Here is a 12706-nt window from a genome sequence, read left to right on the forward strand (position 1 = left end):
ATAATGTTGACATTCGAATTCTAAATCAACATAAAAAATTGTAATAAAAAAAAAAATATATTATTTCTTTTACATTTTTATTTGCCAAGGTATGGCGAGTGCCATACCTTGGCATACCAAAATGACGCCCCTGCGGGGGAAACATGCACTTTTAGAATCACCAGAAAGGCTTTCGAAATAGTGAAATGCCATGTTGACGTCAATATTTTCAAAACAAATTATATGAAAAGGTTATGAAATTAACAAGAATGTGATAAAACATGTAATAAAAATGGAGCTCAACGCATACATTTGATCAGTAGAAATCCGTTTGTTTCCCCCCAATACCAAGATGGCGGCGTTCTCGTGACGTCAGAGTGTCTTTGAGAATGGAACCAAGGAGGCGAGTTTTGATGACGTCTTTTTATCGCGCCGAATGAGCCAGTTTGCTAGTTCTGCAGTAGTAGGCTACGAGCAGACATTCATGCTGGTTATGTACAGATCTTTGACTGTGAGTACCACAATATTACCAGCACCTTATCTCCTGTACAGACATTAGTTGTATTTCGTGAATTTAGCTGTTGGTATAGCGAGTTATAGGCATCATGACCACGAATATGTGTGGCATAAACAACATAGCTCACAGCTAGCGAGCGGTAGCTAAACAGCCTGCTGTTCCCTGAACCCCCCAGCCGTCTCCAGTTCAGGTTCAAGGTTTGTTTTATTTGTCACATTATATAAGGTACAGGTACATTATAGTGAAATACTTGGTTCTGTATGAGCCTCCTGGGATTGTGCTTCATACAGTAAAAAGTCAAAATAATAAATACCAAACACTGTACTGTATCACTGACTCTTTTTGTATCAGTACTGTATTTGTAGATCTGGTATGTCATACATTTATAGATGTAGCAGTACTGTCTATCTGTATGTCATATGTTATGATGAATTGAAAATGGCGGACCCTGATGTAAACAAGACGAAAGTCTTTCTCTGGTCTGCATCCCCTTAACAATTGTGTGTATTGAGCTGTAATGTACCCATTCTGCAATCTGTTAAATAAAGTTATCAATCAATGTACAAAATATACAATATACAAACTAAAGTACAAACTACCCCCCCCCCCAACCAACCAACCATCTCTACTGTGGCTTTCCAGGTGGCAATGTGATTACCAGCTTTGCCAAATAATCATATCTGGGCTGCACGTGTGGACTGGTGTATGTGTAGTTATCATCATCATCATCAGGAGAGGCAGAGGGGTCGACTTCAGGGATGGATACCTGGACCCCTAATCCCAGAGCCACGCCCTTCATCCCCCGCCAGCAGCGTAGCCTGTACCTCACCTGGAAGTACAAGCTGACCAACAAGAGAAGCATCCGGAGGTTATGCCAGGTCAGGGAAAAGATAACGTTTCTTTCCCCAACCTTGAAGGCTCAAAGTTCAAACCACCTGTCGACCTTTTTGAGTGCCTGAGTGGTTGGCAGCAATTATTATATATCTGCTTCAATGGTATTGAGTTGAGTTTAGCCATCATTATTATTATGTGTTTTGAGGCGTGATTTGAACACCTGCAGAGTGGGGGCCTGTCTAACATGCAGTGACTGGCAGCTCATTCCAGAGCTTTGGGGCTGCCACTGCTAAAGCACGGAAAGCACACACACACACACACACACACACACACACACACACACACACACACACACACACACACACAACTATTGTCTGTCTTTCTTCCCTGCTATCAGCATGCCATCGCCACAAACGACCCGGGAACTGTTGAATTAAATATGATTTAAAAAAAAAAGATGGGTTTAAGAAAACACCTGTTGGTCTTTTGCAGGCTGGTGCCGTTCTCTTCCTGTTGATCACGGTTATCGTCAACATCAAACTAATCCTGGACACCAGAAGGGTCGCTGATGAAGAGGAGGCAGCACAGGAGTATGGTGAGAGAGAGGGAGAGAGATTTGTGTTGCTTGGACACTATTGCTAAATTAAATGACACTGCATCTCAATATGTGGAGTGAAACTGTGGAACAGTCTGAATGGGGTGCTAAAGCAATGTCCAAATATGAGACAATTCAAACTGATTTATAAGGAAATGATGTTCACGAGGTACAGGGATGAGGAAGGGACTTGATATTCATGGGTGTTTACATTTTTATTTTATTTCTTTCATGTTTTACATATATATATATATATATATTTTTTTGCATATATATATATATATATATATATATTTGTTTGAAATGTTTTAAATTAGTACACTCATTTGAGTAGTGGAAAAGGGGTAGGATTAAATAAGTATACTTCTTCCTACTCCTTTTCGAACATGTAAATTTGAGTTATGTTTTGCTTTTGTTTAGTTATTTATTTATTTTTTTATCCATTTTGACTCATGTAGAAACATGTCTCACTCTGATACCACTTGTCCTAACCTGTGTCCCCTGGTCTTTCAGAGGACGCCCTGCCCAACATGGAGACACCGCGGAGGCCGGCCGGAGGGAGGAAGGCCCTGGACATCGAGCTCTACTCCAGCCGCTCCAAGGTCTACGTGGCTGTGGACGGCACCACCGTGAGTCCCCCGCTCTGCAGAACACACAGAGGGTTAGGGTTAGACACCACCGTGAGTCCCCCGCTCTGCAGAACACACAGAGAGTTAGGGTTAGACACCACCGTGAGTCCCCCGCTCTGCAGAACACACAGAGGGTTAGGGTTAGACACCACCGTGAGTCCCCCGCTCTGCAGAACACACAGAGAGTTAGGGTTAGACACCACCGTGAGTCCCCCGCTCTGCAGAACACACAGAGAGTGAGGGTTAGACACCACCGTGAGTCCCCCGCTCTGCAGAACACACAGAGAGTGAGGGTTAGACACCACCGTGAGTCCCCCGCTCTGCAGAACACACAGAGAGTGAGAGTTAGACACCACCGTGAGTCCCCCGCTCTGCAGAACACACAGAGGGTTAGGGTTAGGCACCACCTTGAGTCCCCCGCTCTGCAGAACACACAGAGAGTTAGGGTTAGACACCACCGTGAGTCCCCCGCTCTGCAGAACACACAGAGGGTTAGGGTTAGACACCACCGTGAGTCCCCCGCTCTGCAGAACACACAGAGAGTGAGGGTTAGACACCACCGTGAGTCCCCCGCTCTGCAGAACACACAGAGAGTGAGAGTTAGACACCACCGTGAGTCCCCCGCTCTGCAGAACACACAGAGGGTTAGGGTTAGGCACCACCGTGAGTCCCCCGCTCTGCAGAACACACAGAGTGAGGGTTAGGGTTAGACACCACCGTGAGTCCCCCGCTCTGCAGAACACACAGAGAGTGAGGGTTAGACACCACCGTGAGTCCCCCGCTCTGCAGAACACACAGAGAGTGAGGGTTAGGGTTAGACACCACCGTGAGTCCCCCGCTCTGCAGAACACACAGAGAGTTAGGGTTAGACACCACCGTGAGTCCCCCGCTCTGCAGAACACACAGAGAGTTAGGGTTAGACACCACCGTGAGTCCCCCGCTCTGCAGAACACACAGAGAGTTAGGGTTAGACACCACCTTGAGTCCCCCGCTCTGCAGAACACACAGAGAGTTAGGGTTAGACACCACCGTGAGTCCCCCGCTCTGCAGAACACACAGAGAGTTAGGGTTAGACACCACCGTGAGTCCCCCGCTCTGCAGAACACACAGAGAGTTAGGGTTAGACACCACCGTGAGTCCCCCGCTCTGCAGAACACACAGAGGGTGAGAGTTAGACACCACCGTGAGTCCCCCGCTCTGCAGAACACACAGAGGGTTAGGGTTAGGCACCACCGTGAGTCCCCCGCTCTGCAGAACACACACAGAGTTAGGGTTAGACACCACCGTGAGTCCCCCGCTCTGCAGAACACACAGAGTTAGGGTTAGACACCACTGTGAGTCCCCCGCTCTGCAGAACACAGAGAGAGTTAGGGTTAGACACCACCGTGAGTCCCCCGCTCTGCAGAACACACAGAGAGTTAGGGTTAGACACCACCGTGAGTCCCCCGCTCTGCAGAACACACAGAGAGTTAGGGTTAGACACCACTGTGAGTCCCCCGCTCTGCAGAACACACAGAGAGTTAGGGTTAGACACCACCGTGAGTCCCCCGCTCTGCAGAACACACAGAGTGAGGGTTAGACACCACCGTGAGTCCCCCGCTCTGCAGAACACAGAGAGTTAGGGTTAGACACCACCGTGAGTCCCCCGCTCTGCAGAACACAGAGAGTTAGGGTTAGACACCACCGTGAGTCCCCCGCTCTGCAGAACACACAGAGAGTGAGGGTTAGACACCACCGTGAGTCCCCCGCTCTGCAGAACACACAGAGAGTTAGGGTTAGACACCACCGTGAGTCCCCCGCTCTGCAGAACACACAGAGAGTGAGGGTTAGGGTTAGACACCACCGTGAGTCCCCCGCTCTGCAGAACACACAGAGAGTGAGGGTTAGACACCACCGTGAGTCCCCCGCTCTGCAGAACACACAGAGAGTTAGGGTTAGACACCACCGTGAGTCCCCCGCTCTGCAGAACACACAGAGAGTTAGGGTTAGACACCACCGTGAGTCCCCCGCTCTGCAGAACACAGAGAGTTAGGGTTAGACACCACCGTGAGTCCCCCGCTCTGCAGAACACACAGAGAGTTAGGGTTAGACACCACCGTGAGTCCCCCGCTCTGCAGAACACACAGAGGGTTAGGGTTAGACACCACCGTGAGTCCCCCGCTCTGCAGAACACACAGAGAGTTAGGGTTAGACACCACCGTGAGTCCCCCGCTCTGCAGAACACACAGAGAGTGAGGGTTAGACACCACCGTGAGTCCCCCGCTCTGCAGAACACACAGAGAGTGAGGGTTAGACACCACCGTGAGTCCCCCGCTCTGCAGAACACACAGAGAGTGAGAGTTAGACACCACCGTGAGTCCCCCGCTCTGCAGAACACACAGAGGGTTAGGGTTAGGCACCACCTTGAGTCCCCCGCTCTGCAGAACACACAGAGAGTTAGGGTTAGACACCACCGTGAGTCCCCCGCTCTGCAGAACACACAGAGGGTTAGGGTTAGACACCACCGTGAGTCCCCCGCTCTGCAGAACACACAGAGAGTGAGGGTTAGACACCACCGTGAGTCCCCCGCTCTGCAGAACACACAGAGAGTGAGAGTTAGACACCACCGTGAGTCCCCCGCTCTGCAGAACACACAGAGGGTTAGGGTTAGGCACCACCGTGAGTCCCCCGCTCTGCAGAACACACAGAGTGAGGGTTAGGGTTAGACACCACCGTGAGTCCCCCGCTCTGCAGAACACACAGAGAGTGAGGGTTAGACACCACCGTGAGTCCCCCGCTCTGCAGAACACACAGAGAGTGAGGGTTAGGGTTAGACACCACCGTGAGTCCCCCGCTCTGCAGAACACACAGAGAGTTAGGGTTAGACACCACCGTGAGTCCCCCGCTCTGCAGAACACACAGAGAGTTAGGGTTAGACACCACCGTGAGTCCCCCGCTCTGCAGAACACACAGAGAGTTAGGGTTAGACACCACCTTGAGTCCCCCGCTCTGCAGAACACACAGAGAGTTAGGGTTAGACACCACCGTGAGTCCCCCGCTCTGCAGAACACACAGAGAGTTAGGGTTAGACACCACCGTGAGTCCCCCGCTCTGCAGAACACACAGAGAGTTAGGGTTAGACACCACCGTGAGTCCCCCGCTCTGCAGAACACACAGAGGGTGAGAGTTAGACACCACCGTGAGTCCCCCGCTCTGCAGAACACACAGAGGGTTAGGGTTAGGCACCACCGTGAGTCCCCCGCTCTGCAGAACACACACAGAGTTAGGGTTAGACACCACCGTGAGTCCCCCGCTCTGCAGAACACACAGAGTTAGGGTTAGACACCACTGTGAGTCCCCCGCTCTGCAGAACACAGAGAGAGTTAGGGTTAGACACCACCGTGAGTCCCCCGCTCTGCAGAACACACAGAGAGTTAGGGTTAGACACCACCGTGAGTCCCCCGCTCTGCAGAACACACAGAGAGTTAGGGTTAGACACCACTGTGAGTCCCCCGCTCTGCAGAACACACAGAGAGTTAGGGTTAGACACCACCGTGAGTCCCCCGCTCTGCAGAACACACAGAGTGAGGGTTAGACACCACCGTGAGTCCCCCGCTCTGCAGAACACAGAGAGTTAGGGTTAGACACCACCGTGAGTCCCCCGCTCTGCAGAACACAGAGAGTTAGGGTTAGACACCACCGTGAGTCCCCCGCTCTGCAGAACACACAGAGAGTGAGGGTTAGACACCACCGTGAGTCCCCCGCTCTGCAGAACACACAGAGAGTTAGGGTTAGACACCACCGTGAGTCCCCCGCTCTGCAGAACACACAGAGAGTGAGGGTTAGGGTTAGACACCACCGTGAGTCCCCCGCTCTGCAGAACACACAGAGAGTGAGGGTTAGACACCACCGTGAGTCCCCCGCTCTGCAGAACACACAGAGAGTTAGGGTTAGACACCACCGTGAGTCCCCCGCTCTGCAGAACACACAGAGAGTTAGGGTTAGACACCACCGTGAGTCCCCCGCTCTGCAGAACACAGAGAGTTAGGGTTAGACACCACCGTGAGTCCCCCGCTCTGCAGAACACACAGAGAGTTAGGGTTAGACACCACCGTGAGTCCCCCGCTCTGCAGAACACACAGAGAGTGAGAGTTAGGGTTAGACACCACCGTGAGTCCCCCGCTCTGCAGAACACACAGAGTTAGGGTTAGACACCACCGTGAGTCCCCCGCTCTGCAGAACACACAGAGAGTTAGGGTTAGACACCACCGTGAGTCCCCCGCTCTGCAGAACACACAGAGAGTGAGGGTTAGACACCACCGTGAGTCCCCCGCTCTGCAGAACACACAGAGAGTGAGGGTTAGACACCACCGTGAGTCCCCCGCTCTGCAGAACACACAGAGTGAGGGTTAGACACCACCATGAGTCCCCCGCTCTGCAGAACACACAGAGAGTTAGGGTTAGACACCACCGTGAGTCCCCCGCTCTGCAGAACACAGAGAGAGTTAGGGTTAGACACCACCCTGAGTCCCCCGCTCTGCAGAACACAGAGAGAGTTAGGGTTAGGCACCACCGTGAGTCCCCCGCTCTGCAGAACACACAGAGAGTTAGGGTTAGACACCACCCTGAGTCCCCCGCTCTGCAGAACACACAGAGAGTGAGGGTTAGACACCACCGTGAGTCCCCCGCTCTGCAGAACACAGAGAGTTAGGGTTAGACACCACCGTGAGTCCCCCGCTCTGCAGAACACACAGAGAGTTAGGGTTAGACACCACCGTGAGTCCCCCGCTCTGCAGAACACACACAGAGTGAGAGTTAGACACCACCGTGAGTCCCCCGCTCTGCAGAACACACAGAGAGTTAGGGTTAGACACCACCGTGAGTCCCCCGCTCTGCAGAACACACAGAGAGTGAGGGTTAGGCACCACCGTGAGTCCCCCGCTCTGCAGAACACAGAGAGTGAGGGTTAGACACCACCGTGAGTCCCCCGCTCTGCAGAACACACAGAGGGTTAGGGTTAGACACCACCGTGAGTCCCCCGCTCTGCAGAACACACAGAGAGTTAGGGTTAGACACCACCGTGAGTCCCCCGCTCTGCAGAACACAGAGAGTGAGGGTTAGACACCACCGTGAGTCCCCCGCTCTGCAGAACACACACAGAGGGTTAGGGTTAGACACCACCGTGAGTCCCCCGCTCTGCAGAACACACAGAGAGTTAGGGTTAGACACCACCGTGAGTCCCCCGCTCTGCAGAACACACAGAGAGTTAGGGTTAGACACCACCGTGAGTCCCCCGCTCTGCAGAACACACAGAGGGTTAGGGTTAGGCACCACCGTGAGTCCCCCGCTCTGCAGAACACACAGAGAGTTAGGGTTAGACACCACCGTGAGTCCCCCGCTCTGCAGAACACACAGAGGGTTAGGGTTAGACACCACCGTGAGTCCCCCGCTCTGCAGAACACACAGAGAGTTAGGGTTAGACACCACCGTGAGTCCCCCGCTCTGCAGAACACACAGAGAGTGAGAGTTAGACACCACCGTGAGTCCCCCGCTCTGCAGAACACAGAGAGTTAGGGTTAGACACCACCGTGAGTCCCCCGCTCTGCAGAACACAGAGAGTTAGGGTTAGACACCACCGTGAGTCCCCCGCTCTGCAGAACACACAGAGAGTTAGGGTTAGACACCACCGTGAGTCCCCCGCTCTGCAGAACACACAGAGGGTTAGGGTTAGACACCACCGTGAGTCCCCCGCTCTGCAGAACACACAGAGAGTTAGGGTTAGACACCACCGTGAGTCCCCCGCTCTGCAGAACACACACAGAGTTAGGGTTAGACACCACCGTGAGTCCCCCGCTCTGCAGAACACACAGAGTGAGGGTTAGGGTTAGACACCACCGTGAGTCCCCCGCTCTGCAGAACACAGAGAGAGTGAGGGTTAGGGTTAGACACCACCGTGAGTCCCCCGCTCTGCAGAACACACAGAGAGTTAGGGTTAGACACCACCGTGAGTCCCCCGCTCTGCAGAACACACAGAGAGTTAGAGTTAGACACCACCGTGAGTCCCCCGCTCTGCAGAACACACAGAGTGAGGGTTAGGGTTAGACACCACCTTGAGTCCCCCGCTCTGCAGAACACACAGAGAGTTAGGGTTAGACACCACCGTGAGTCCCCCGCTCTGCAGAACACACAGAGAGTTAGGGTTAGACACCACCGTGAGTCCCCCGCTCTGCAGAACACACAGAGAGTTAGGGTTAGACACCACTGTGAGTCCCCCGCTCTGCAGAACACACAGAGAGTTAGGGTTAGACACCACCGTGAGTCCCCCGCTCTGCAGAACACACAGAGAGTTAGGGTTAGACACCACCGTGAGTCCCCCGCTCTGCAGAACACACAGAGAGTGAGGGTTAGGGTTAGACACCACCGTGAGTCCCCCGCTCTGCAGAACACACAGAGTGAGGGTTAGACACCACCGTGAGTCCCCCGCTCTGCAGAACACACAGAGTGAGGGTTAGACACCACCGTGAGTCCCCCGCTCTGCAGAACACACACAGAGAGTTAGGGTTAGACACCACCGTGAGTCCCCCGCTCTGCAGAACACAGAGAGTGAGGGTTAGACACCACCGTGAGTCCCCCGCTCTGCAGAACACACAGAGAGTTAGGGTTAGACACCACCGTGAGTCCCCCGCTCTGCAGAACACACAGAGAGTGAGGGTTAGGGTTAGACACCACCGTGAGTCCCCCGCTCTGCAGAACACACAGAGTGAGGGTTAGACACCACCGTGAGTCCCCCGCTCTGCAGAACACACAGAGTGAGGGTTAGACACCACCGTGAGTCCCCCGCTCTGCAGAACACACACAGAGAGTTAGGGTTAGACACCACCGTGAGTCCCCCGCTCTGCAGAACACAGAGAGTGAGGGTTAGACACCACCGTGAGTCCCCCGCTCTGCAGAACACACAGGGAGTTAGGGTTAGGGTTAGACACCACCGTGAGTCCCCCGCTCTGCAGAACACAGAGAGTTAGGGTTAGACACCACCGTGAGTCCCCCGCTCTGCAGAACACAGAGAGTTAGGGTTAGACACCACCGTGAGTCCCCCGCTCTGCAGAACACAGAGAGTGAGGGTTAGACACCACCGTGAGTCCCCCGCTCTGCAGAACACACAGGGAGTTAGGGTTAGACACCACCGTGAGTCCCCCGCTCTGCAGAACACACAGAGAGTGAGGGTTAGACACCACCGTGAGTCCCCCGCTCTGCAGAACACACAGGGAGTTAGGGTTAGACACCACCGTGAGTCCCCCGCTCTGCAGAACACACAGAGAGTTAGAGTTAGACACCACCGTGAGTCCCCCGCTCTGCAGAACACAGAGTGAGAGTTAGACACCACCGTGAGTCCCCCGCTCTGCAGAACACAGAGAGAGTTAGGGTTAGACACCACCGTGAGTCCCCCGCTCTGCAGAACACACAGAGAGTTAGGGTTAGACACCACCGTGAGTCCCCCGCTCTGCAGAACACACAGAGAGTTAGGGTTAGACACCACCGTGAGTCCCCCGCTCTGCAGAACACACAGAGGGTTAGGGTTAGACACCACCGTGAGTCCCCCGCTCTGCAGAACACACAGAGAGTTAGGGTTAGACACCACCGTGAGTCCCCCGCTCTGCAGAACACACAGAGAGTTAGGGTTAGACACCACCGTGAGTCCCCCGCTCTGCAGAACACACAGAGAGTGAGGGTTAGGGTTAGACACCACCGTGAGTCCCCCGCTCTGCAGAACACACAGAGTGAGGGTTAGGGTTAGACACCACCGTGAGTCCCCCGCTCTGCAGAACACACAGAGAGTTAGGGTTAGACACCACCGTGAGTCCCCCGCTCTGCAGAACACGGAGGGTTAGGGTTAGACACCACCGTGAGTCCCCCGCTCTGCAGAACACACAGAGAGTGAGGGTTAGACACCACCGTGAGTCCCCCGCTCTGCAGAACACACAGAGAGTGAGAGTTAGACACCACCGTGAGTCCCCCGCTCTGCAGAACACACAGAGGGTTAGGGTTAGGCACCACCGTGAGTCCCCCGCTCTGCAGAACACACAGAGTGAGGGTTAGGGTTAGACACCACCGTGAGTCCCCCGCTCTGCAGAACACACAGAGAGTGAGGGTTAGACACCACCGTGAGTCCCCCGCTCTGCAGAACACACAGAGAGTGAGGGTTAGGGTTAGACACCACCGTGAGTCCCCCGCTCTGCACAACACACAGAGAGTTAGGGTTAGACACCACCGTGAGTCCCCCGCTCTGCAGAACACACAGAGAGTTAGGGTTAGACACCACCGTGAGTCCCCCGCTCTGCAGAACACACAGAGAGTTAGGGTTAGACACCACCTTGAGTCCCCCGCTCTGCAGAACACACAGAGAGTTAGGGTTAGACACCACCGTGAGTCCCCCGCTCTGCAGAACACACAGAGAGTTAGGGTTAGACACCACCGTGAGTCCCCCGCTCTGCAGAACACACAGAGAGTTAGGGTTAGACACCACCGTGAGTCCCCCGCTCTGCAGAACACACAGAGGGTGAGAGTTAGACACCACCGTGAGTCCCCCGCTCTGCAGAACACACAGAGGGTTAGGGTTAGGCACCACCGTGAGTCCCCCGCTCTGCAGAACACACACAGAGTTAGGGTTAGACACCACCGTGAGTCCCCCGCTCTGCAGAACACACAGAGTTAGGGTTAGACACCACTGTGAGTCCCCCGCTCTGCAGAACACAGAGAGAGTTAGGGTTAGACACCACCGTGAGTCCCCCGCTCTGCAGAACACACAGAGAGTTAGGGTTAGACACCACCGTGAGTCCCCCGCTCTGCAGAACACACAGAGAGTTAGGGTTAGACACCACCGTGAGTCCCCCGCTCTGCAGAACACACAGAGAGTTAGGGTTAGACACCACCGTGAGTCCCCCGCTCTGCAGAACACACAGAGTGAGGGTTAGACACCACCGTGAGTCCCCCGCTCTGCAGAACACAGAGAGTTAGGGTTAGACACCACCGTGAGTCCCCCGCTCTGCAGAACACAGAGAGTTAGGGTTAGACACCACCGTGAGTCCCCCGCTCTGCAGAACACACAGAGAGTGAGGGTTAGACACCACCGTGAGTCCCCCGCTCTGCAGAACACACAGAGAGTTAGGGTTAGACACCACCGTGAGTCCCCCGCTCTGCAGAACACACAGAGAGTGAGGGTTAGGGTTAGACACCACCGTGAGTCCCCCGCTCTGCAGAACACACAGAGAGTGAGGGTTAGACACCACCGTGAGTCCCCCGCTCTGCAGAACACACAGAGAGTTAGGGTTAGACACCACCGTGAGTCCCCCGCTCTGCAGAACACACAGAGAGTTAGGGTTAGACACCACCGTGAGTCCCCCGCTCTGCAGAACACAGAGAGTTAGGGTTAGACACCACCGTGAGTCCCCCGCTCTGCAGAACACACAGAGAGTTAGGGTTAGACACCACCGTGAGTCCCCCGCTCTGCAGAACACACAGAGAGTGAGAGTTAGGGTTAGACACCACCGTGAGTCCCCCGCTCTGCAGAACACACAGAGTTAGGGTTAGACACCACCGTGAGTCCCCCGCTCTGCAGAACACACAGAGAGTTAGGGTTAGACACCACCGTGAGTCCCCCGCTCTGCAGAACACACAGAGAGTGAGGGTTAGACACCACCGTGAGTCCCCCGCTCTGCAGAACACACAGAGAGTGAGGGTTAGACACCACCGTGAGTCCCCCGCTCTGCAGAACACACAGAGTGAGGGTTAGACACCACCATGAGTCCCCCGCTCTGCAGAACACACAGAGAGTTAGGGTTAGACACCACCGTGAGTCCCCCGCTCTGCAGAACACAGAGAGAGTTAGGGTTAGACACCACCCTGAGTCCCCCGCTCTGCAGAACACAGAGAGAGTTAGGGTTAGGCACCACCGTGAGTCCCCCGCTCTGCAGAACACACAGAGAGTTAGGGTTAGACACCACCCTGAGTCCCCCGCTCTGCAGAACACACAGAGAGTGAGGGTTAGACACCACCGTGAGTCCCCCGCTCTGCAGAACACAGAGAGTTAGGGTTAGACACCACCGTGAGTCCCCCGCTCTGCAGAACACACAGAGAGTTAGGGTTAGACACCACCGTGAGTCCCCCGCTCTGCAG

At 54.3% G+C, this 12706-nt stretch overlaps 1 protein-coding gene across 2 annotated transcripts in view; it reads left to right on the forward strand.

Moving 5' to 3' along the window:
* Window positions 1-413: 413 nt before the first annotated feature.
* The window catches only part of pomgnt1 (protein O-linked mannose N-acetylglucosaminyltransferase 1 (beta 1,2-)), a 141207-nt gene continuing 128914 nt past the window's right edge, over window positions 414-12706 (forward strand). Inside the window, exons 1-4 of one of the 2 annotated variants that reach the window (XM_084309052.1) lie at window positions 414-490; window positions 1139-1374; window positions 1823-1925; window positions 2439-2554. In XM_084309052.1, the coding sequence (XP_084165178.1) occupies window positions 1255-1374; window positions 1823-1925; window positions 2439-2554 (339 nt within the window). In that variant the 5' untranslated portion in view covers window positions 414-490; window positions 1139-1254. Of the gene's footprint in view, window positions 694-1138; window positions 1375-1822; window positions 1926-2438; window positions 2555-12706 lie in introns of both variants that reach the window. The other variant, XM_084309051.1, reaches the window with a different exon arrangement.

The sequence above is a fragment of the Notolepis coatsorum genome, assembly GCF_963971535.1.
Source record: "Notolepis coatsorum genome assembly, chromosome: 2".
In the NCBI taxonomy this organism is placed as follows: domain Eukaryota; kingdom Metazoa; phylum Chordata; class Actinopteri; order Aulopiformes; family Paralepididae; genus Notolepis; species Notolepis coatsorum.